This window comes from Alosa alosa, chromosome 6 (genome assembly GCF_017589495.1).
Source record: "Alosa alosa isolate M-15738 ecotype Scorff River chromosome 6, AALO_Geno_1.1, whole genome shotgun sequence".
Taxonomy (NCBI): Eukaryota; Metazoa; Chordata; class Actinopteri; order Clupeiformes; family Clupeidae; genus Alosa; species Alosa alosa.
The window spans coordinates 1548702-1574103 of NC_063194.1; the positions used below are offsets into that span (position 1 = coordinate 1548702).

A 25402-nucleotide genomic window follows, 5' to 3' on the forward strand; every position below is an offset into this window, starting at 1 on the left:
ACTATAGAGAGCCTACAATTCCACATGCCTACCCTGCTGTCGTATCATAAGCCAGCGTGCTACTGGATATCTATGGGGGGTGGGGGTTGGTTGGTGAGAGAGTGCATGCCTCAGACGGCTTCTGATATGGCTGACCACCCACTTCAACAACCCCCCCCTCCCCCCAAACATAAAGCTGCATAAAGTCATTAATCAAATCATAGTGAGAGAGAGAGAATTTGCCATCTTGGGTGGTACCTCTTAGTGGACGTTCTGGTGTGGGGCCATGGATTAGCTAGAGAGGCATGTGTACTGTGGGTTGATCCCATTGGTGAGGAGTGGAGGATGAGAGCCTGGAGCCAGGCTACCAACACTGCAGCTCACACTGCTGTCTTCCTGTTTTTGGCACGCTTTCAGCTCTTCTCTAGGTGCACGTGAGAATGTATGTGTGTGTGTGTGTGTGTGTTAAGGAGAGAGAGAGAGAGAGAGAGAGAGAGAGATAAAAGGAGCAAAAATACAAAGCAACCATGAATAATGGTAGTAGGTTGAACAGTACACCCCCTCGCTGTTTCCAAAACACAGTCTATCCTCCTACCCTCCTGACAAGCACAGAGAGAGACTCCTTCCTAAAACATGTTTCTGTTGTCTGCTGGTTTGACCTCAGTGTCGAATGCCTCAGGCCAAGTGTTGAATTACAGTGGACAGGACATTCTACATGCACATCTTTGCCCTTAAAAAGGCTCCACTGAGGTTACCAAAGTGTGACACCTTCACCACTAACCCACTCGCACTTGAATATGAAAAAGAACATCAACAGATGGAAACACTCAGACGAAGCAAAGCTTATATATTTCAGATGCTTGTGGGCAAAACAAGTGCCTTTGTGCATTGCACACATGTCATATGGCTCACTGCAGACATATAGGGCTTAAATCTGGTTGTGGCATGAGATATTGGATTCTAGTTAAGTACCCTTTTAAGGACATCTCACTGGATCAGTCCTCTCATTTCCTTTGGCCCCAGCAGCCAAAATCGTCAGCTAGTTAATAAAACATGCACAGACCCCAGTGATTTTGACCATGAGGAAGACTGATGAAATAAAGACGTATTGTAGGCACAGAAATTAGCCGTTTATAAATAGAGTCTGTTGCACAGAACTGACATCATTGCACAACTTGTTCTGTGAAGGACACTGCGAACAGACGCCAACAGTCTATCAAAAAACACAAATATTACTCTGACTGTCTAGGACTGGACGAGTGTTCCTTGTTTGGTGCTAAAACACGTTGTTTTCACTCTCGAAGCAGACAGAAGGTTTTAGCCATGTCTAATTAAGACACCCCAAGGGGCGGTGGGTGTGGTGGGCCACTCTGCTTGGCACAAACACAACGTGGATGCAAAAGGAAGTGTGTTGGCGAGTTAACTCATCTGTGAAGTCACTTCTCCCCCAGATGTCATTGCTCAATCAACTTAATCAGAGGCTAAAATATCCTGCTTGAATGCTGCCATTAAATGCTTTTCACCAAGATGCTTGACATTTACCCAACACCTTGTCTGCTCATTTACACAGCCAACTCCACCTGTTTTAGCAGCCAAGAGAAAAGGGGGAAAAGAGCCCAGAAGGCTGCATCACTCACTGAGGCCATGACCAGTGCACAGCGACACCCCCCCCCCCCCCTTCATCAAATCCCAGGCCTCGTCGTGACATCCCAACTGAAACCAGAACCGCTCTAGTGAATCCAAAACAGATTAGGCAGCAGAGAACGGCGCTAATCCCTGAAAGACATCCCCATGACCATTTGCTCCCACATCCCCACTGCTGAGCCCTGCACAAGGACACCTCCACCATTAGCCAGAGACAAATGAGCCCTAGCAGGCAGTCACAATGTGCCACTCCAGATCAGCCACTTGCTTTTACTCCTGCATTATGAAGAGTGCATGAGTGCTTTACTATAGCGAGGGGGAAAAAACTCAATCAAATAAAGTAAACATATAGACACTTATGTTTCCCCTTTAGGCAAAAACAAAAAAACAAATGAATGAGAGGCCAGTGTGTTCACTGTCATTTGTAAACACTAATGGGAGCTTCACTCCCATTACTGGGCTTTAGCTCTTCCCACGATTTGGCATTTTGTATCATTTGTCCTAGAAGTTTGGTTTAAAAAGGTAATTTTTGAGAAAAATGGCACATCACTGCAGAGAGGTGACGAGCAGCTGCTATGCTGCTCATACCACTCAAGTAGCAATGTAAAAAAATAAGATTAAGACAAGAACATATTTTCAAGCATTTTAATACAAACTTAATAAACTATCAGTCCCTCTCAACATGTAAGACACCGACTCCAAATACTTTGTTATACTGTTTGTTTTTATCAAGTATTGCACAATGTAGGTACAAAATTAATATACGATTACATTTTGTCCATAATATAGCAAAAATCTTTAAACTCTTAAACAGAAAATACAACTCTTATGTTTTCTTCTTTTTTTTCAAAAAAAGCAAATATTCTTAAATTTTTCACCACTACGGAATATTCTGTACACAATCTTCGATGTTTTTAAAGATGGATTCATTTTACAATTTCAATAAAAAAAGAGAGAACGTAAAGCTGAGGCAGCCGTCACAGATCACTGGAGTAGTAAAAAGATATAAATGCAATACCATGTCGTAGAAACAATATATATACTCTGATATTTTACAAACTCTGTACTAAATTAAATTATACAATTAGAAAAAAGACCAGGAAATCCCACTTATTGATGCCAATCCTTTGACAAAAAAAATTGGCTGTCCAGCTATGTCTTAAATACTGTAAGAGGCCATGACAAGTGTTTTTTTTTCTTCTTTATAGTTACCGTAAAACAGTCCATAAAAATAATTTTGTGCTTGGTTGGCAAAAGAAAGAAATAAAAATGTATTGAGTTTAGGTAACCAAGCTTGAACATGTTGTACTACAAGCTTTTTCCATCGTAAAAAAATAAAAATCAAAATAACAAAAACAGAAAATAAACTCAAGGGGGCAAATAGTACATCACCCTTGGGCTCATGCGCTTGGACTGGTACACTGGGACTTTACAGTTGACATGTAGCTTTATCCATTTTCCCACATTTTTGTTTCTCTTTCTTCCCCAAATGTGCGTTTTCCAACTCACATTTCTGGTCGTTGACAATTTTTCCCATTTTTATTTTCCTAGTTGGCCATAACTGGCTGGAATTGCTGGTTAGAATACTGCATGTTGTTCAAGCTGAAATTCAAGCCATCCATGAGGGACTTCTCGTTGAGGCCCCCATAGGCCGCGAAAACGTCAAAGGCATTGCTGTACGGGAGAGGACCCAGGCCGAGTGGGCCGTCCCCGGGGAACACAGCGCCCGGGCTGCCCTGGCCCTGCAGGCTGGGAAACACAAACTCCTTGGCGTTGGGGGAGAGGGCGGAGGGCTTGGGGTGCTGCTGCTGCGGGGGCTGCGGCGCGCCCAGGCCGAGGCCGTAGAGCGAGTGCATGGACGTGGAGATGGCTTTCTGCTTCAGCAGGCTGTTCACATTCAGGCCCAGGTTGGTGGGGGAGGTACGGGCCACCTTCCCGCTACCGCCAGCACCACCGCCACTGCCATTGTTGTTGTTGCGGCCACTGCTCTTCATTTTGGTGGAGCCGAACTTGGTGGCGGCAAAGGTGGCAGTGGTGAAGGTTAAAGGCTGCGTGGAGCGTGGCATGAAGGTGGGGCTGACCGAGGCCGACTGGCCGAAGGGAGGGGAGGGGGAGCTGGATGTGGGGGAGGCCCCAGATGGAGGCTCGCTAATGGGCATGAACACCTGGGCCTCAGGGTTGAAACTGTTCTTGATCTCCTTGTCCAACTCGAGCCCGTTGTCATTGCTATCGTCCACGTAGAGCACCTTGACGGGCCCCTTCTCCCCGATCTGATAGGACACCTCGAAGGGGTCGATCCACACACTGAGGTCCTGAGGCAGGTTGTTGCGGACGTCCTCAATGTCCAACCCACTCTCTTTGGCAGCTTGCTCCACCACAGGGTCCACCTTCTCCCCGACGTGTATGCATCGGAAGCCGGACCCTTTGTATGGCTTGTCTGGATACCAGTGTCCCTCGTACTTCTGCTTCAACTGACGTTCAAGCTCCTCGCCGAAGATATTCACACGTCGTCTTGGCAGCTTGTTGTACAGATAAGAAATTATAAAATTGAGTGCTACTTGGATTTCAAGCTGCATAGCTGCTGAATTGCCCAAGTGTAAATTATTCTTTTCCTTGGAAAAAAAAGTACTTCCGTTGATTTTGAGGTTGGCACGTCAGCAGTATTGTCAAAGTCTCCCAAGGTTGCACGGTCTCCTGAAAGCTGGCAGCGTAACAAAAAGGGAAACAAAAACTTTGCAAAATTTCAAAACAAAGTGCTGATTGCAGAGGAAATGTCTTCGTTCACAGATGAGTGATTCTGGCCCTTTAAGAGAGAGAGAGAGGAAAAGTAAATTAGTGAGATGCCATAAAGTGTGAATTATGAGTCCTAGAGGTAGCGTGGTGTTATGCAATTGCCATAAACGCAAACGTGGTTTTATGCAAGTAGGCTAAGTCTACTCTTGCTATACAACGTCACCATTTGGTCACCCACCAGTCCTTACTCTGACGCTTGAAATGGTTGAAGAGTTCGAGTGAAATTACATTTTAAATTGTAGATCAATGGAGAAAAAAAACAGAATAAAAGTAAAAAAATCATTCTGTCATACAACGGATAAAGGACGTCCACCTGCTGACACCACTTGCTCTGAATAACGTTAGATAGCGCAACCTCCTTTTAAGACAAAAAGGCTACAGAAAACAATTAACGCATCCTAAACGTTAAAGTTACCAATGTGTCTTTCACAAGGCAAACAGATGCAAACCGTGCATTTTGTTTTTAGAGATATGTAAAAAGCCCTACGAGTCTGTGTGCGGTTCATCGTCTGAGGCAGGCAGCAGAGGGACTCGCAGAGCTGATCTCGTGTTACATAATAACTAGCCTTCCTCGCTCTAAACCCTTACAATGCAATGCATAACCGATTCGAAGTGGTGGCACCACACGGACTTGGTTGTTCCGATCGAATGAAGTTATCTGTTCACAAAGTAGAACCCGCTTTATGCTACATGGAGACGTATGAATTCACAGTAAACAACTAATGTAATTGGGCAAAGAAATTCTTCTCGGCAAGTAACACATTGTTTGTATGCATGCAACGATTTGGGTGTAACTACAAGACAAAAGAGGGTTTATTCCTACAGAGATCCAACACAAATCCAGTTAATTCACACAAGAAAAACACACTGACAGAAGCAAACATGCTGAGTTAGATAACCTTCCTTCGACAGATGATTTAAACGCGTTATTTAAAGAACATCTAACTCCTGCGATTTTAAATGGGATAGCCTATTGCAACGATAAGGACATGTCATAATATCAAACAAGAACTTAAAAGCCTCAACAATCAACATTATAGGGCTCAAATCACCAGGCTGCAAACCAGCCTTCATATAGATATATTTTGTCACGCTTACCCCTCCCTATTATAATACAATGACTGACGCAGTAACTTGGCTGGGATTTAATATGGCAAGATGATTAACGACTGGAACTATTGAGTTTCTAATCAAAATGGTGATCAATTATCAAATGCAAGAACTCAGCATTTCAATTAGCTATTAAAGACGAAGAAATAGAAGGAAATACTTACTTTCACGATAAAAAAAAAGATTCTCAGTAGTTCTAAAGTACCGTTAGTGCAAATAGGAGAGTGGATATAAATATTTTCTTCACATGTATCATAAAAAAAATGTTCCAGTATGTGTAGCTGTTTATAGCTAGATTATCTTTCTTAAGTTTCTTTTTTAAGCAATTTTTCGTTTTCACCTTTCGACAGGCAAGGTCTTGCTTCTCTACACCTGGCTGTTTTTACAACTTCAGTCTGTACCATGAAGCTCACCCTGTATTTATAGGTTTCCTCCGCCACGGACACGAGGTAGGCGGTGATGCGGTTTCAGAGGTCAAAACAATACGAAGACAGCGTCTAGGTTTTTTATTGGTGATTTAAACTAACTAAACCCGCCCATGTGGCAAAGACGTCCACGTCCATTGGTCTCTTGGCACTATCTGTCAATGGCATACGATTAAATGAGACGAAGTCACGCCTATACAGAACATTTGCGTCACACATTACCTAGTTCCATCACCATATCTCCCAAAACAGAATCCACTACACGAGACCTACCTTTTAATGTAATTATTTCAGCCATCTCTGGTCATAAAAACCTAATTTGTTTGCTCTCTGTTCCGAACAGACTGTTCATGCGTAAAAGCGATTCAAGGTATTTAAACCCATCAACTCTTTCCATACAGTCAGTGATCTATTCATAGATCTGGCAAAGTTAGACTTTTCGTTCAACCTAGGGGTTTGCTTATGAATAGGACCGAGACATGCTGTTTTATTTTATTTGACTATTCATAGCCTTAAGCAGCCTAATTGCAATAGGGCAGTTTATAACGCTTCTAATCGAGCGTCGATCTCTTAAATACAGTCAGCGATCCATAGTTCTGCTCACAGGAAACAAACATATTTGCATTCAGAAAAGACCAGAACGCTTAGAAAAGCCAGGCAAGTAAACATTTCGGTGCTTAACGAAGCAGTTTGGTAGGTGTGTCAGAGCAACCAACGGGAACTCGGGATTCGTTTCCTCGAGAAGCAGGGTAGAGCTGAGGGAACCTAGGTGGAGTAACATCTTGTCAGTGGTCGTGTGAGGAAAAAACACGAATGCTGATTGGCTCGGAACAGAGCAGGAGCTCTCCCTGAATGGTTTGTCCGTATCCAGGGTGCTGATGTCGTCTTATATGTCATATTTCAGTTGAGTGGGTTTTGAATTTTAAAGAGATACATTAGGTCACATAGGCCTACCCTCTAGCCAGAAAGGTCCAAGTCTGACATATTTTCCATATGCTTTGTTAAGCAGGTTTGTGGACCACTTATCATGCGGCCATCATGTAGACTGGTTAAACAGATTTATAATTTTACATCAGGGGTCTTCAACCAAACGAGAGAAGAAAAAAAACTTGACTAGCTTTGGAGCAGTGTTGAGTTGAACATCATTCACAAGCCATTTGAATCACATGTTACAGTGAATTGTGAACGCACAAAGGAATCCACTGAGTGGGATGTTTTCTAGTCAGGGCCTAAAACAGTGTGGAGGACACAATTGGACTTGCATGGAGTTCAAGCATGACTCACAATAGCACTGATCTAAACAGTGCTGGCCAGGCATTCTGAGTTATTTAGACAGCAAACAACCCAAAAGAATCTGTCCATGCACATTCCTGGACAGTGTTCTGTCTATGGAATGGTGGTCCATTACATCTTGGGTGTCTGCTCTTTCAGGTGGATCAAGGGGGGCACATTTTGTCTGTGAAAGTATTTAATTCCTACTATAGGCAGCTGATGAACACTGATTAGCTGATTAACACTGACAATTAGCTGCAAGCAGTGGTGATGATCAAAAAAAGCCAAATGTCTCTCTGGGTATTACACCATTTTTTTTTTAATTGTGAATCCTCACCTTGTTTTGATGGTGCTGTGAATGTTGCAGGTCACCGTAATGACATTAAAAGAGGTATATTGTTTTACCTTTCACTCTTTGCTATGGCCTCTTCTCGTGATGGGATGCAATTTAAGAAGTTTAATCCTTATTAGTTCTCAAGGCAATTGTGCTTTCATGTTATATGATTGCGAGAGGTTATGCCTCCTCTGTATCCCATAAGACCTCACACTGTCTTAGCCACTCGCTGTGTAGCAACAATGGCCCTACCTCAGCATGGTACGCAATGAAAATGTAGGTTTCATATTCTTATTGCCAAGGTATACCTCTGTACTCTTGCTGACTGGTGAAGGATTCTTGTCTGCTTACTGCAGTTCTTATCGGGGCACAAGAATAAATGTGCTTATACATGTCCTTGCCTATAATGATCTGTGATATTTCTGTTTCTGCCAGTAGCAAGAGAAAGAAGGGAAAAGCAAAGGGTGGAGAAAGGTCAGCTCATTTATTGGAAAACATTACCGAGCACCAGGCTTTTCTCTAATTGAGGTGTCTCCTCATAGTGCCACTCACACACAAACCTTACAGGGCAGGAGTTAGTAAACCCCGTAGTTTATCTCTGCCCTGCTGCCAAGTCTCCTCTCTCTCTCTCTCTCTCTCTCTCTCTCTCTCTCTCTCTCTCTCTCTCTCTCTCTCTCTCTCTCTTTCTTTCTCTCTCTCTCTCCCTCTCTCTCTGTCCCTCTCCCTTTGGCTCCCTCCCTCTCATCGAGATCAGACCGGAGGCTTTTGACGTCACTGATTGTTATTACTTAACATGGAGGCTGGAGTCGAGTTTGCACAATAAACAAATGCTCTGTTCCTCTGATGTTCTGCAGAGAGGAATGTGTGAAGGGGATGAGGCCAAAGCTGGGATAGTGGGGTGGTGGATGAGAATATAGATAGAGAGAAAGTGATTTCAAATGAGACAATGCCTGAAAGCTCTGCTTGTAATTTAATTTTGATTTTATTTATATGAACTTTCCATCACAACCTATACTTTTGACTGTTACTGTCAAAGTGATGTACAATGTCTTAGCCTATATGTTGTCTATACAAAGTGATGTACATTGTCTTACATATGTTGTCTATACAAAGTGATGTACATTGTCTTACATATTGCCTATACAAAGTGATGTACATTGTCTTATACAGTATATGTTATTTATACATAGTCTGTATATTGGCTTCAGGGTTACCACTGACTCGAGACTAATTTTTTGTATGTGTCAGCATACTTGTCCAATAAAACTAATTCAGATTCTGACTGTGAAGAAAACACTTTGCTTGATGACATGCCATGTAAATTAAATGTAAGAGGGGGTCACTAGCCTATAAGATCATGACCACTGAAATACTTTGTGTGTATATCTTAGCAGGCTGGCTGACTGACTGACCCAGGGAGACCTTTAAATTAGCTTTAATCCAAGTCAGTGCAACCTGCTCTTCAGCAGGGCAAGTTTACATGTAAATACTTCCAAAGCCCAGTTTGCATCACGTGGTCAGTCTATACCAGACCTTTGTAATAACTTCACAAATTGTTAACTCTTTAAATTTCTGTGAGTGATTTTTATGAGATATATGTGCATGTGTGTTTGTTGTGTTATGGTTGTCTAAGCTACTGGATGCCTAAAATTTCCCTCGGGATGAAAAAAAGGATCTATCTATCTATCTGTATATCTGTCTATCTATCTATCTATCTATCTATCTTTGTACAGGAGCCTAGCTTACATAGTGTGCTAATATAGTGGGCAGCCGTGGCCCACTGGTTAACACTCTGGACTTGTAACCGGAGGGTTGCCGGTTCGAGCCCCGACCAGTGGGCCGCGGCTGAAGTGCTCTTGAGCAAGGCACCTAACCCCTCACTGCTCCCCGAGCACCGCCGTTGTAGCAGGCAGCTCACTGCGCCGGGATTAGTGTGTGCTTCACGTCATTGTGTGTTCACTGTGTGCTGTTTGTGTTTCACTAATTCACCGATTGGGTTAAATGCAGAGACCAAATTTCCCTCACAGAATCAAAAAAGTATATATACTTATACATCTCTGCCAAGCAACACAAACATGCTTATTTGCTACAGTGACCACACCATATCTATTTACGTAATGTTTACTGTAAGATTATGAGTTGGCTCCCTTTTGAGTTGTTATCTGCTTGTGTTAGTCTCCATCCATGCAGCCTGATGTGAAATTAAGCAATATTTCCAGAGGACACACATCAGACATTGTTAACGTCTGGTAAATATAACTGCAGTAACACGAGTCTTAGTCTGGATCATGGGTACTTTCGATGCTGGTTGCATTCTTAACCCAGTCTGTTACATAATTCATGCAGAGTCCAGTCAGGCGAGGTCAATACTTCAGTGTTCATATTTTGACCACCTCCAAAACATAGAGGTTCACATTGTCCTTGGATCAATTAACAGAATTTTAGCATTATTATTCATTTAAATATATGCGCCGCTAAGTTAGGAAGGGACAAAACCCTAGATAGATAGATAGATAGATAGATAGATAGATACTTTATTCATCCCGAGGGAAATTTTAGGATTTATTACACTCACACTCACAATTTGTAAGGCTTATGTAGAACACAAAAAAATCATTCTATGATGAAGGCATAACATCTTTAGCCTCGAGAAACTTTTTTGATTTCTTTGAATGCAGCTGTTTTCTACCCAGACCCTTGTGAATCAGGCATGCTGTTTCGCTTTCTGTTTTCCATGGAAAGCCGGCAATCACATGCTCTTGGGCTACTGAATGAATTAGAAGGGTGTGGGTGGGGGAGGGAGGGGGGCGGGAGTCAAAAGGTCAGGTGGCCCTGCTCTCAGCTGACTCCAAGAGTGCACTCTCAGGACATCTGAGGCGTAAAATGAACCTTGCTGAAATGATGGGGAAAAAATGCCCCTCTCAGCGAGTAGGAGCGACTCTATTTGCTAATGAGAAAGCATGAGGACGGTGGGGAAGTGCTGTGGGGCTTTACAGTTACCCGGAATCACGCATTAAGACATCATTTTTTTAGATCCCACTGATGAAATGCCATTCGGCTGCTTTTTAAAATGGATGGAGATGAAATGGATTCAGCCTCCGTGCACCTACCCAGCAATATTTTCCCAGCAACTGTCCTTGTGTTCTCTTTGGGACATTCACCACAAATATGGAGGCACAGTTTCTACCATGACACCTTTTTGTCTGAAATATTGGTGCTTTTTACACAATCCCACACACACACACACACACATTTAAATGTAAAACGGTACATCTGTAGAGACAGTTGCATTTAGATATGTGAATGCACCGTTTCTGTGCGTAGTGCATTAACAGTGATTCATCCCTTCATATTTGTGATTAAATGGAATCCCTGTGCCATAAAGTTCTGAAATGAATCGCAGCCATTTTTCACTCCCTCTCTCTGACAGGCCTAATGTACTCCCCTTTATTTATGTCGCACACTGGAGCTGTTGAATTTTAATGCCAAAGATTCATGAGGCAGTTTTTTTTTATCATCAAATCAAGCGATTACTTATATTTTGTTCCCACCAAAGCCTACTGTGCTTTACGTCAGATGAGAGATGCGACCAAGCCTACTTAAAAAGAGAGTTTTTAGAAAACCAACACTCATTAGTTACACAATCTTGAGTAGACCAGTATATTACATTTAGTCCTCTGCTCTGATTACATTTTCCCAGTGGAAACCGATGCTGAACTGAACTTACGGAGGGTGTGTGTGTGGGGGGGGGGGGGGGCATGGTACTGACAGACGAGGATCAAACAGGACCATGTTCAACGAGTGCCAGGGGGGCAACTGGAAGCTCAAAGCCTCGGAGGTGTTTCAAGTTTTAGGAGTGCCTGTGTTAATGAGGGGCTCAGAGAAGAGGGGGGGGGGGGCAGATGAAGGAAGCCAGGAGTGCGAGGTGAGGGGAAGTGGCTGAGGAGGTGTCCCACTTGGCGAGGAGGTGTCCCACCCTTCGAGTCCAAAGTTGCAGGCGTTTTATAGACCTGCAGCCTCAGGCAGTGGACTGGCTCATAAAAGCATAAAGGAGGCGGCTCGCCCCGGAGCTCAGATCAATGCAGAGCATCGACACTGAATATTTATGGGCAACACAATATTTGTCATTCATTTCCATTTCTCTTTGTCATGGCAGTATTGAATGAAGGCAGATTAGTTTCTGAAGAACATATAGGAGAGAGCAGCTGTTGGGAAGGTGGAAACACACAGACTAGCATAGGTGAGGGAGAAACAGAGGAAACTGAGCATGTGTGTATCTCTCTCTCTCTCTCTCTCTCTCTCTTGTCAGTTTTCTAAAGGAAACAACAAAGCATGACAAAAGGGTGAAAAATAAAGCAACAAGGAGGTTGTTAGCAATTATAAACGCAAGAGGAATTAGAAGTGCCAAAGAATCTGGAGCGCCTAGTGAGGGCTATGGAGGGTGTGTGTGTGTATGTCTGTGTGTGTGTGAAGGGGGGGGTGGTGCCTGATAAATGAGGGTTGGAATCATATTAGACAGGAAGAAGATGAAGAGATGAGGGGAGCAAATGTCCCTCTGCCGCGTCCGCCGATGCTTCAGGGCTGCTCTGCATTCTCCACTGAGGAGTAATGGGTGGCCAGCTAATGCATTCCAAAGTTCAAATATCCACCTCATTCATTATGGATCTCTCTCTCTCTCTCTCTCTCTCTCTCTCTCTCTCTCTCTCTTTCTCTCTCTCTCTCTCTGTATGCCTGGCTGTTCCCACCCGGCAACATAAACGGCGTAGCAGAACGTGGAAGAGACACTGACACTGACACTGCACGTGTGAATGGAAGCAGTTGGACAGCAGGTGAGATTGAACATGTGCACCTATGTGATTTGATCCATCCTCAAAACCAAATTCCACATTTTTAATCACTTCACTTCGATGTGAATCGCAGCTGTAGAGACCTTGAAAGACATATTAAGACTGTGAGTGTGTGAGGACACTGCTGTGTTGGTCAAAAGACACACGTTCTGGTTTTTCATGTTTGTTTGTTTGTGTTTGTGACATTTCCTCTGAAGAAAACACAGGTCTTACAGGGGAAAGGTCAGCATGCAGAACGAGGGAAATGCCAGGAAATCCATGCTGTGAGACCAGACAAGAGAGCAAGGTCCTGATGTTCCTTATAACTTCCTTAATCTCTTTTTGTGAAAGAGCTCAAGCTACTTTCTCTTTTCTGTTTTTTTATGTATTTCTCTCTCTCTCTCTCATCTCTCATGTCTCCTTTGGGAATCTGCGCAAACCCCAAACCAAATAAAATACAGCACACAGACATGCATTGACATTAGATGTAGTTAGTTACATATACTAGATTTGCAACTAGAAATCTGTTTCCATATTCCAACTGTTCCTTCTAATTAGGCTAGCAGTCATCTCAGGCCTAGTCCACACGTACCAAACCGATCTTTTTTTCCTCCGTCTTCCCTGGAACCGTATCAAGAATATTTGCGTCCAAACGGATCCATCTCAACACGACTCAACCGCGTTACTTCATACCCCAGGCCTATAGGTGGCACTGTGTCTTTACAGAAATTCACCAAAACTTGCAAAAGCGTGCTTTAAAACAGACAGAATAGGCTACGGCTGAAATGGCTAGTGCAAGGAAACCAGAATTGTTTGTGTGGACTGATGGTGAACTGTCAACTGTAGTCAACTGTAAAACTGAAAAACTTTATTTTACGGTTTGTGAAGGGTGCAGTCCCGTCCTTTATTTGGCTAACGCAGGTAGGCCTACTAATCACCTTTACTTTCTTTGGTTGTAGGATAGTCCGTGATTCACATTAGTTTTGGCTATCACCGCAATTAGGCTACTAAACGCAAAGGCTTACCCAAGTTCTAGGCTATTCTGTCAGCCACATTTATAATATTGCTATAAAACCTTCCGTTAGTAACAGTCAATACTTTTGCCTGCATCAAATCGTGCATTCGCATTCAGTGTGCTACCATCAGCTTAACGTGAGTTCTAAGCGTCTTTGTATGCTGATATCTGATTTCACTCGACTGTGAATGCATGTATATATGTTGTAAGACATGTAAAATAAATGAATGACACTGGCACTACGCACAAATTAATGTAGCCTAAACTTACACCGCACTTTCCTAATAACTTAAGTTCTCCCGCGTCACTGACAGTAGCTAGAATGCATAAAAAAACACAGGGAAAAACAGTGTTCAGTCCACCAAGTCATAAGCTATCGGCGCTGCGCAGCATCAGTTGTAATATATATATTAACGGAGTGTAATCGTAGATAATGTCATGTATGAAAACTAGTATTGTTAGGCAATACTATAAGTGCAAGTCCAGGGCAGCTGAGGTGTGGCGATGACATCATCGATACACAAGCAGGATGTGCGGTTTCGCTGTTTAAACGAACTCAAACGGGCTACGGTTTCAGATTTCTCCACTCTGGGACCAGGTTTCAGAAAAGTGCGGTTTCGGGCAGTGCGTTTACAGGATTCGTTTGGACGCTCGGCCAAGACGAAGCAAAACCTCTGCGTTTAACCTAAAAAGTCTCCGTGTGGACAGGCCCTCATACTGCTTGGGGATCGCTCTGCTTCTTCTACCACTACTAACACCACTACTGCTTCTTAAAGGTGGGGGTTTTTGAACATTCTAAGATTCCGCTCCGCAACAATTCAAGGTTCTAAAATTCTATGAACCCAGATATTCTTTAAAACGTTCATTTTCCAACATTCCCGTCACACCTTTAAGGGTAAAACACATCCTGCCTTTTGTGAGCTTTATCTGATTTGAGAAGCCTTTGTGTTCAGACTCTCGGAGTTCATGGCATTTCCTTTTCCATGAACTGGCTTCTGCACACTGGCTTCACACTTTCCCCTGTGTGTCTATAATAATGTCAGAACACTCACATTACACCCTATCCCACCCCAGGCTAATCATGCTCGCTTGGGGTCCCTGTTGGCTGTTTCAGGTCAATTAGAAGACTGTTGACTCCAGAGGGCCATCATAGGGTTCCACCAGGATCTCGCACACATGCAGAAACATGATGTGCATTTGACATGTTGCCTGTGGACGTGAGAAGACTGAATTTAACATGATCAATCAGCAGGTCATGGTGGCTCTGTGAATATACTGTATCCCTAACAGCCAATAGGCACACAGTTTTTTGTGCTCAGCTGGGCTTATAGCTTCCATCTTGTGTAACATTATACAGTATTTACTGCAAAGTCCTGCAGTCAAACAACAAGTACAGATGTGGTTGGTCAGCAGTGAGTTGAGAGGAGGGAGAGAGAGAAAGAGAGAGCGAGAGAAAGACAAAGAAAGAGAGAGAGAGATCATCTCCATATTTATGAACCAAAATGAAAACTGTGAGGCTGATAAACATCTACCTTGGCGGGGAGGGTGTGTGTGTGTGTGTGTGTGTGGGGGGGGGGGGGCAAAGGTTAAAAGGGAAGAAATGGCACGAGAGGGCTGTGCAAACACTCCCAGAATATCTCGATTTGGAGGCACATCCTGTGCAGATGTTTGCAGATGGGCCGGTTTGAAGATGGCGCCTTGCCCAGTTACACACACACGCGCAGCGGCAGCCAGGGCAGGAACAAACACTCACATATTTCTCGGGCATATGCTCACACTTGCCTCTCTATGAATACCCCCCCCCATCCATACGCCCCCCCTCCACCACCTGAAGAATGTAGACATTATATTTACAGTGACTGAAAACACATTTGAGTTTTAGATTGCTGAGGAGTTGAGGTTTTTCCACTCAAGCAGAGATATGGAATCTACATTACTACCTAAAATATCAAACTGGGGACACGTTTATGGATCAGTACTAGTGACAGGCTCTTGGAGAGCTTGTATCCTACCAGATCATTAAAGCAACACCAAAGAACTTTTCCTCTGTCGCACGCACGCTATTTGTTTATTCAGCACCTCCTTAGCAAATAACGATGTCAGACAAGATAGAATATGTTGCATGATTTTATGAAAGTACGATGTATTGCGACATCAGATCAGGAATGAGATCAGTCTCATTCCATCGAACTATAGATCCGCTACCTGATCTGGCAAACTTACATAGTGTGGTTATAGCCGATAGAGGGCCGCGAAGAGAATGCAGACGTGCCGTTCACCCTGTTACGAGTTGATTAATTAATTTTGGAAACAAACAAATTAATAAACATTAAGGTACAAAAAACTCTTTGGTGTTGCTTTAAAGTTGCCTTGAACATGCTAGGCTATGGTAGACCACATCTATCCTTTTGGGCACTGACTGGCGCATAATGGAAAGGCACAGCTGTGGCAATGACCTCACAGCTGATGACAGCAAACAAATGTGACTTTAAAATGCTGTCACAAGAGCATCTTTACTGTTGACCTGTCTCTTGTTTATTATTGTCTTAATTATTAACTGTACTCACTCAGTCTATTTGTTTATTTGTCTATTTCTCCATGCTGTCTGTCTGTCTGTCTGTCAATCTATCTGTTGACCCACTGAGCTGGCATCACATGCAAACAGTATTTTTATTTGGCAACAATGTCACCCATGTCAGTAAGACATGGTATCGTCTTCCTCGTCGTCGAGGTGCACTCCTTGGTGTGTGGGTGCATACACACACACACACACACACACACTTACACACAAACACGCATGCACACACGCAGCATGTGACTTAAGGCTTTACATATAGTAGGCAGCTGTGTGATGTGTCATTGCAGTTGTTAGCGTTTGGCACATATGGTGTAGTCATGTAAAATGAGGACAAGTAAAGAGCACACACTAAAAAACCATCCATAATATGCTGCAGGGGTGCTACCATGCTGTATCCTCCTTCTCTCTTCTCTTTCCTTTTATCCACCATGTTCTATCTCTCCATCCAGCCAACCCAAGCTCATTGGTCCCCCCTTTCAGCTGAGGTTCTGTTCAAGGTCTGACTACGTCTAAGTTAAGAGGGACCTTTTCCATTTCCCCCAGTCACTATATACATAAAATAGGATTAAATTGAATTAAACATGACTCATATACAGTAACCATTCATTGAGCAGTATATCACTGGGGGGGGGCTGTGGTGGGTTAATAAAAAAAGATGCAAAAACCTCATACAGATGCTGTCTGCTGTCGCACCTCGGCCTCTGATTCATACCAGGGGCAAAAAAGGCTTCCAACTGGGACAGAAAATGTCTGTCAGCTGGACGTTCAGAAGTAACTGGAGCATTGCACCTGACACAACAATGTGTTAGACCTCCTCTCCTCTAATCCAGAAACTCTTACTTTAACCATTCATTAGCTTGGTTCATTTGTACTCTTTTGACTTCATTGAATACAGCTGTTTTGCATATTTATAAATAATGTTGATGTTGTGAAAGTCAAAGGGTTTATTATGTTTATTCATTGGTCAGGCAATTTTGTCCAAAACAAATACACTCACCAAAGGTTTGTGGGACTGTATCTTTAATTTCTCTATTACAGTAATGTGTGTATAGAATTCAATTACATCATATGTCTGTCACTGAATAGATGTTCACAAGGTGAGCTTTTGTCAAAATGGTCTCATTGATTTCTCTGAGATTGCTTTGTCCATAAAATCACTTCCAGGCTGATTTTGGGTCAGAGGATGGGCGAGTGAATATTGACCTCTATGGTACTAATTACTTCAGAATGACACACCACTAGCTTGACAACCTATTAAGACAGGCGCAAGACCTTCAGAGACCTCTAGTGTTCTGGGTTCTCCGGAGTTCAAACCCCACGCCAAGAGCTAGTTATCTCCCCATCAGGCTACATCACAAACATCAACAATAAAATAAACTTTTCTGGAAAAAGAGGTCTTGCTGGTATGAGCAGTCATGTCAGAGTGGTTATAGCAAAGCCTCGCTCAGACTGGCCGCTGCTCCTGTATTCAATGTGCAGGTGACATTTAAGTGCAGCAGTGCATCCAGCCACCATGAGCGGGGCATTAATGAGATGGAGGGGGTTAGACACATGGTGAAGGGAACGTGATGTCTTGGAGAGAAAGAGAAGGGGGGGAGTGGGGAGAGTGAGAGAGAGAGTGTGTGTGTGTGTGTGAGAGAGAGTGTATGTGTGTGTGTGAGCAAGAGAGAGAGACAGAGGAAGAGAGAGAGTGTGTGTATGTGTGTGTGTGAGAGAGAGAGACAAAGGGAGAGAGACTGTGTGTGTGTGTGTGTGTGTGTGTCTGTGTGTGTGTGTGTGTGTGTGTGTGTGTGTGAGAGAGAGAGAGAGAGAGACAGAGTGAGGGAGAGAGTGTGTGTGTGAGAGAGACAGAGAGAGAGAGGGAGAGTAATTCTGGGGACAATGCAAAGGTCAGAGGGGCGGTGTAGCAGTTGTGCGTGTCATCATCCGTCTGAGCCCTCACGTGTGCACTTTGAGGAGGTGTTTTCTTTAAATAGAGGATCGATGCTCCAGGGTCGGCAGAGAGAACCAGCGTCCTCTTCATTTTTCCTTCATTCAGTGATTTATGAGGAAGCAGAGAGGAGGCGACAAATGTCCCCTTTTGGATGCGATGGATTGCCACCATGATCGATGACCGCTCAGACAGACGGGAGTGCTGCATAAAAGCAAAACTCCAAAGAGAGAGAGAGAGGGTGAAAGAGGATAGATAGTGAGAGGGAGAGAAGGAGAGAGAGGGTGATAAAGGGTAAATAGAGGGAGAGAGGGTGATAGAGGGTTAATAGAGGGAGGGAGAGAAGGAGAGGCAAAGAGAGAGAGAGAAGTTCCACATGTTCAACATCAGTAAGTTGATCCTCCCGCTGGGCCAGAGAGGCACAATGACAGTGCACTGTGCCAGCGAGAGTGTTGGCCTCCCCACACACGGCCATGGGCCAGGGCTGAGAGTGCTGGCCTCCCCACACACGGCCATGGGCCAGGGCTGAGAGTGCTGGGCTCCCCACACACGGCCATGGGCCAGGGCTGAGAGTGCTGGGCTCCCCACACACGGCCATGGGCCAGGGCTGAGAGTGCTGGCCTCCCCACACACGGCCATGGGCCAGGGCTGAGAGTGCTGGGCTCCCCACACACGGCCATGGGCCAGGGCTGAGAGAGCAGGCTATTTATACGGAGTAGTGGGCTCCCGCTCACAGAGCAGGACAGACATGTGGCCAGCAGACACTTTCACTGTCTTGCACAACCTGTGGTTTCGTGCTGTGCTTGTGTGTGTGTGTGTGTGCGTCGCTGCTTTTAGACACATCCTCCGCAGTATATGCGGATCTTTGTCTTCGGGTGGTTCAGATATGATGCTAACATGCGGACATTATGTGTGAACGACACCGACGCACATGAACAGAATCTCCATGTGGTTGAACAGGTTGAATGTGGTTGAACACGCACATGAACAGAATCTCTGCATGTTCTTCGCTTCATTCAGACACAAGCTCATTTACATAATGTCCGTCGGAAATACTAGGAGGGGAGTAGTGTAACAGCCGGCTAAGGTTTGGAGTTCCAAATGTCCACTTATGTTGTTCAGACGCTTGACATCCGCAGAAAATGCGGACTTACACCTAGGTCTGAAAGCAGCTAGTTTCTTTGCATCTGTGCCTGTTTTCAGATGTAAGCATTTGATGAGACTGAACATGTGTATTTGGTGAGTTTGAAAGTTTGGCCCTTGAACTTGCATTTTCCCATTTATCCGTTCCAAGAGGTTTTTTTTATTTTATTTGTTTTATCCCAGCAGATCAAATCGATCCACTTTCCCTCATTTGTAGTACATGCACAATAACAACTGTAACGTCAGACACAACACACATTTATCTACGCACTGCTGTCTTTAAAAAAAGGTGGCTTTTGCAGGCCATGAGGACAACATGAGGGGAAAACGCTCAGACAGGCGTTCTCAACTCCATTTGAGCTTAACAAACCTAATCTATTTTCTCTCTCTTTCTCTATCTCTCTGTGACAAGTAAGGGCCTGATAGATTGCTGGGTGGAACTGAAATTGATTTGCCACAGACACACAGATTACATAAGCATTGCTCTATTAATAGGCAGGTGTTGGAAGAATGGAAAATGCCCTTAAAGACTCCGGGAGTTGTAATGTTTTTGTCCCATTTGGCATTTCGTTCCCCCCTTATAAAAAATCAGCATTATGTTGTCAGCTCTTCATTGTCAGCTAATATTTATGTTGAGGCTGCTGGTGCATGTTTGCGACAACACAGCTTTTACTGCTGCCACTGTTGATGACACATATTCCATTTTCTTTGTTGACTATTAGACATCAACTGGGGGTGATCCTGACTGGTTGTGGTGGCCTGGCAGTGACCACAGTCAGTCTCTGGCAGTGACCACTTGGTCACCATGCCCCGCATTTCACCTGTGCAGTTGGCCGTGGTCAAACCTTCCTGTGCGTCATCCGGAGAGAATCGATCCAGTGACCTCATTTAACACTCTCGTGATATGTTCACCAGGTGCCTCTTTTTCCCCTATAAAATTACATTTCATGGTCATGCCTGACAACCAATAAACAAGTCAAGCCATGCATGACTAATCGTACTTGTCCAATTGAATAAACAGTGGAACATAAGTGATGTTGCCAAATTATATACACGTGTTCAAGACAACTCGTAGACTGACATCTAACAGCACTGTACAAGCAGCCTAGATTATTTCTTTAAATTGAATTCTGTGCTGCGGAATATTCCGACCCATCAGTTTCCCATGAGACTGGGTTACCAGAGCCAGAGGAGGAGAAGATAGGAGACAGGAGAGTAAGAGAAGGAAGAAAAGAGAAGAGAAGAGAGAGAGGAAGAGAAGAAACACAGGGAGGAGAGGATAAGAGACAAGAGCAGGGAAAAGAACTTTGAAAGAAACACAGGGTGTGCAAGAAGAAACTAGACAACTAGACAACAATCCATTAGACACCAAGTAAAAACTGTCACTGATGACAGACTTTTGGCAGTTGATCGGTTCCAGGCAAGGGTCAGATCTCTGCCAGACTTGGTCTGGATCTGGCCCGGTGCTGGTCTGAATTGATTTGAAAAGAGCCATCTCCCGACGGGCGTGCCGCAGTTCCGACTGAGTCAGTGGCTCGGCCTAATATAGGACATTAGGGAGTGGCCCGTTGGGGTTTGATCAAATTGTGTGACCTTTAAGTGCACTGGAGATGAGTCGGCGGTGGATGCCTCCGGTGGTAGTAGCAGCAGCAGCAGAGACTGAGAGGCGCATGCAGACTACAGCAGCTCTGGAGCCACTACTGCGTCTTCACCACCACCACCACCACCGCCGCCGCGGGACAGCCCGCTCCCCAACAGCGCATAGCATGCTAATACAGGGTTCAGAGCAGCGCATAGCATGCTAATACAGGGTTCAGAGCAGCGCATAGCATGCTAATACAGGGTTCAGAGGGTAGCGAGGCGGAATACGAGACAACGCCCATGCCAGCTCCTGCCTTGATAGCGGTCCAAATCCTATTCTGCCCACTCACAGATTAACTTTCAACCGTTTTTGGATTTTTGGAATTACAGGGCGGGCGGACTCTCTAGGGTTGTTTCTCTCTCTCATCAGGCCTGGCCGGCTGAGCCCAGAGTAGACCCCCCCTGGTAGCCAACGAGGGTAGACCTCACGTCTTTGGGGTTTCCTGGCGTGACTAAGAGACATGGCTGGTGGGTTCAGAGACAGAGATGATTCTAAAAGTATCAACAGCTGAAGAGGGGCCTTCAAAAATGGGAGTGGGGGGTTATGCTTTTTAAAGAGGTAGATAGTATTCACCCAGAGGAACCAGAGTTCCCAGTCACACTCCTCTAATATGACACAGGAAACCTACACTCAACCTACACAAAATAATCGTCTGCACTGGTCAGACATACACTTTAAATATACACAGGTAAAATAGATTTGACCAACTTGGTTGACGAACTCTGAAGCATGATAGAAGAAACATATTGTATCATGACTCTTTTTCCAGCATAGATCAGTTCAATTCTTCATACTGTGCTGCAGTGCCCAGTCCAGGTGGTGTGCTGCTCAGATGAACCGTCATGTCTGAGCAGGTCTGGATCGGAAGGGCTCCATGTGGAGTGGAATGGAAGTTAAACAAACCGTGTCAGTGTCACCTCTTCACCCCCTCATGTAGTGCTATTATGGACACACACACACACACACACACACACACACACACACACACACACACACGTCTTTTCTTTTCATTGATTCTAGAGGGTGTGCGTCTAAGCTCATCTTGGTGAGTTGTAATGTGTACACAGATGAGGCTGTCCATAGACTTCATGGGTGCTTTCGGCCTATGGTTAATGGGTAGTTTCTTCCTTGTCCTTCAGCATGAGGGAAATCAATAACATACTTTATTACTTGACAAATAAAAATTGCCTCTGCAGTTTTACAAAAAAGAGAGAAAAAATAACACTTGCCAGTTTACCATTTAAGATTGGCAGTTCATTATGTGACAACACTGAATTGATTTATTTAGCCCTTTACAAGTCAGACTTCACATCCACATAGGCCTTCACTTTATTTTGCCACTGGTGAGTAAGGGATAGGTGTTTGAATAAAAGCCTGTGTTAGCATGCGTGAACCTTGTCCTCTCTGCAGGACCTGTGAAGGCATTGTTTGGGGGAGAGTGAGGCAGAGAGGGCATTTAATCTCAAGGACACCGAGCACTACGGCTTCAGCCTCCAGCCTCTATAGCCCCCAGCCTCCAGCTGCAGCCTCCACGATAAGCAAACTGATGCGATCGATAAAAATCGCTAAAAATATGTGGAGCCCAGCACCAAAGTGAAATATGAGGCCCAAAGACTAGAAAACTACACGGTAGCACTTACTGATCCGACAGTCCCCAGGCTCCAGTTACTCATGTAGGCGCGATCCTTTTTGCCAGCAGACAGATCTGTGCATATATAATCCAATGAAACGGGAAGTGATTTCCTGTAAACAGCTATTCACATGCAGGGGATTGAAAAACTAAATAAGTATGAGATGTGGGTGTAAGGTATGTGAGAGGTGTGGGGAAATGTATCAGACACTCTGACATACAATTACCGTCCAAGGACTAAACATGCTCCAGTAATTTTCATCAGGCATTTTTAAAGGCAGTCATATAATCAGACCTCTCTCATGGTCAAAACCCTCATTACAGACTAGGTGCCTGGTTGGTTGATGGATGGCTCGGATAGATGGATAGAGTCCTCACGATGAGAGAGAGAAAGAGCAGGAAGAGAGAGAGGGAGAGAGAGAGAAAGAGAGGGAGACAGAGAGAAAGTGATAAAGAGAGAGAAAACAGAAAGAGATAGAGAGAGAAAGTGATAAAGAGATAGAGAGAAAGAGAGAGCGGGGAGAGAAATGTCCTGGATGACGAGGAGGGCACAGGAGTTTAACCCACGATAAGGGATCTCTGAGCCAGCACTGCTGTGCCCCCACCCGCATGCTGATGACCTGGGTCCTGCCGCTGATACAAGAGGACAGCTATTCACAACCGGGGTGGCAATATGAGGGGAACATGGCTTAAAAGAGACTGCACATGTCTTAGGTAATTTTGTAATGTACAGTATAATGGTCATAATGAAATTATTTAGAAATTAAAAAAAATTTAGTCACCTTTTGCATAGGTCATTTTACAAAAGTAATTTTGCATATTGGGAAATTTTACATTTTACTCTGACATTTCCTAACAAGATAGGTCATATGTCAGGATGGAGTTTCCTATTACAAATGGTTGATGGCAACATGATATCATATTAGACACTATCACGATCAACTGTCATGATCACTACAAATGACTTTCTATGGCATTTCTATAGCAAGTCTTATGACGGACGGTCACCAAAGTGTTGCGGCATTCTGTGCGTCCCTGGTACAGAGGGACAGAGTGCTAAGGGGAGAGACCTGAGGAGGAGAACGAAACGGAGGACAAGGAGGAAGAGGACAGGAGGATCCCCATGGAGAGCACACGGGCCTTTGTTCCATCAGCAATTCAGATGGGTTGGACGTCACCGGCCATTGTTCCTTTCATGTGGGACAAGAACAAAAGGCACATTATGAATGTCTAATGCAGCCACATTGACTGGGATTGGGTTTCGTTTGCTGAAGGTCGCACCCCTCTGGTTTGTCATTATCCTAGAATGCAAGGGATTGTTTTTCATCTGCTAAGGGCCTGGATTAATATCACACTTTTTCTCCCTTCGGATTGAAAGTAAGACCCAATATCTGCTGCCATTTTGCAACTGAACTGAAATCTTGAAACCACAGAGTAGGAGATATCTGCCCATTTCATTTGATTTTAACATTTCATCATATTGCTGAAACCGAATTAAATATGGAAGTGCAAAGTAGCCTACTAAAAGACTTAAAACTTGAAGGATCAATTTTTTGGGAAATGAGCTTATTTGCTGTCTAACCAAAGATGTTATAGATAAAAAGATATATCCTTCTCTTTATGTGCATGCAGTAACCCAGTCTGACACTGTTAACCTAGCTAAGCATAACTCACTGGAAGTGGATTACACCAGTTATCTTATCCTCATAGCTCACTGGAAGTGGATTACTCCAGTTATCTTAGCCTATCTTAGCATAACTCACTGGAGGTGGGTTATAGTAGTTATCTTAGCGTTAGGCAAACTGCTATAAGTAACCCACTTCTAGTGAATTATGCTAAGCTGGGCTAACATTTCTGAAACGCTATATGGAAATAATCTATGGCTCTTTTAGATACTATACAAATAAAATAAAATACAGAGAATGTCTCATCCATAGTCTTCTAACCCAAAACCTCTTCTCTTATCAAAAGCTGTCTCTACTCCATCCTACCCTCAGAATTCTCTTTCTCTCTTTGTCCCTGTCTGCATTTGTAAGCCTATCCAGCCATTCATTTGTGCATTCAAAGTAACAGCATTAAAAGTTACTTTTTCTTGGTTTTATGATTAAGTTGCAGACCACGCCAACAGTGTTCAAAGCACAGGAGGTGTTCAGTGCAAGGCAATGCCATTTATGTGCATGATTATTCAATCCAACACAGGCCACTGAGAGTTGTTTCAATCCAAACCCTTTCCTCAAAGGACTGGACAGCAACGTTCATTAATTGAAATGAGGAAACCTTGAATCTGCTTTGACTGGGTGTCTGGTGAATGCAGCTGCAAATTGTTTTTGTCTGAAAGTTTACTTGATAAGTATATTTGTTTTGTCTTATTGTTGCTGCTAGCACCTCAATATTGCAAATAAAAGAGGAGAGAGAAGGTCTCCTTAGTACCTCTTTGTATTTTAATATTTCTAGATAATGTACCATTCGTTTTTACTCTAGAGGTTGGATTGCTATATATTGCTTTTAACCATAAACAGAATATTTTATTTAAACCTATTTTATTAAGAACTTCAAACATAAATGGCCAGCTAACTAAATCAAATGCCTTTTCTGCATCTAATGTAATTAAACCGATATCCTTACTTTGTCTTTGAGCATAATCAATTATATTTAAGGTTCTTCTAATATTATCCCCCAATAGTCTTCCCGGTATGAATCCACACTGATCAATGTTTACTATATCTGCAATATTTTTTTTAACCGGTTTGCTAATATGGCTGATATTATTTTGTGGTCTGTATTGAGTAGTGATATGGGCCTATAAGAAGGACACCTTGTGGCACCCTTCCCCTCTTTGTGTATAAGAGTTATTATAGATGATGTCCAATTTTGTGCCCATTTTCTTGTATGTAGTGCATGATTATATGCGTCAACCAGTATGGGAGTTAATTCATTTTTAAAGACTTTATAAAATGCGTTTGTGTAACCATCATCACCTGGAGCTTTTCATATTTTCATGTCTCGAATTTGTGTATTTACTTCCTCTACTGTGATGGTTTTTTTATTAATTCCATGTTATTCTATTCTGTTAACTTTGGC

The 25402-nt window shown here is 43.6% G+C and overlaps 1 protein-coding gene and 1 long non-coding RNA gene across 2 annotated transcripts; one reads left to right on the forward strand and one right to left on the reverse strand.

The window, feature by feature from the left end:
• Positions 1-2254: 2254 nt before the first annotated feature.
• On the reverse strand, positions 2255-5935 carry tob1a (transducer of ERBB2, 1a). The gene is made up of 2 exons (XM_048246935.1): positions 5691-5935; positions 2255-4426 (listed from the first exon to the last, which is right to left on the reverse strand). Exon 2 carries the CDS (start codon positions 4197-4199, stop codon positions 3171-3173), a length of 1029 nt encoding a protein of 342 aa, XP_048102892.1. The 5' UTR covers positions 4200-4426; positions 5691-5935; the 3' UTR covers positions 2255-3170.
• Positions 5936-6145: 210 nt separating this feature from the next.
• Positions 6146-20299, forward strand: LOC125296003. Its single transcript, XR_007193703.1, has 4 exons — positions 6146-6321; positions 12324-12386; positions 12602-12690; positions 19772-20299. It is a non-coding gene; the product is annotated as an uncharacterized LOC125296003 (long non-coding RNA).
• The last annotated feature ends 5103 nt before the right edge of the window (positions 20300-25402 follow it).

Excerpts from the sequence above, each read along its gene's own strand:
- tob1a (XM_048246935.1), bottom strand. The coding sequence starts at position 4,199 with ATGCAGCTTGAAATCCAAGTAGCACTCAATTTTATAATTTCTTATCTG.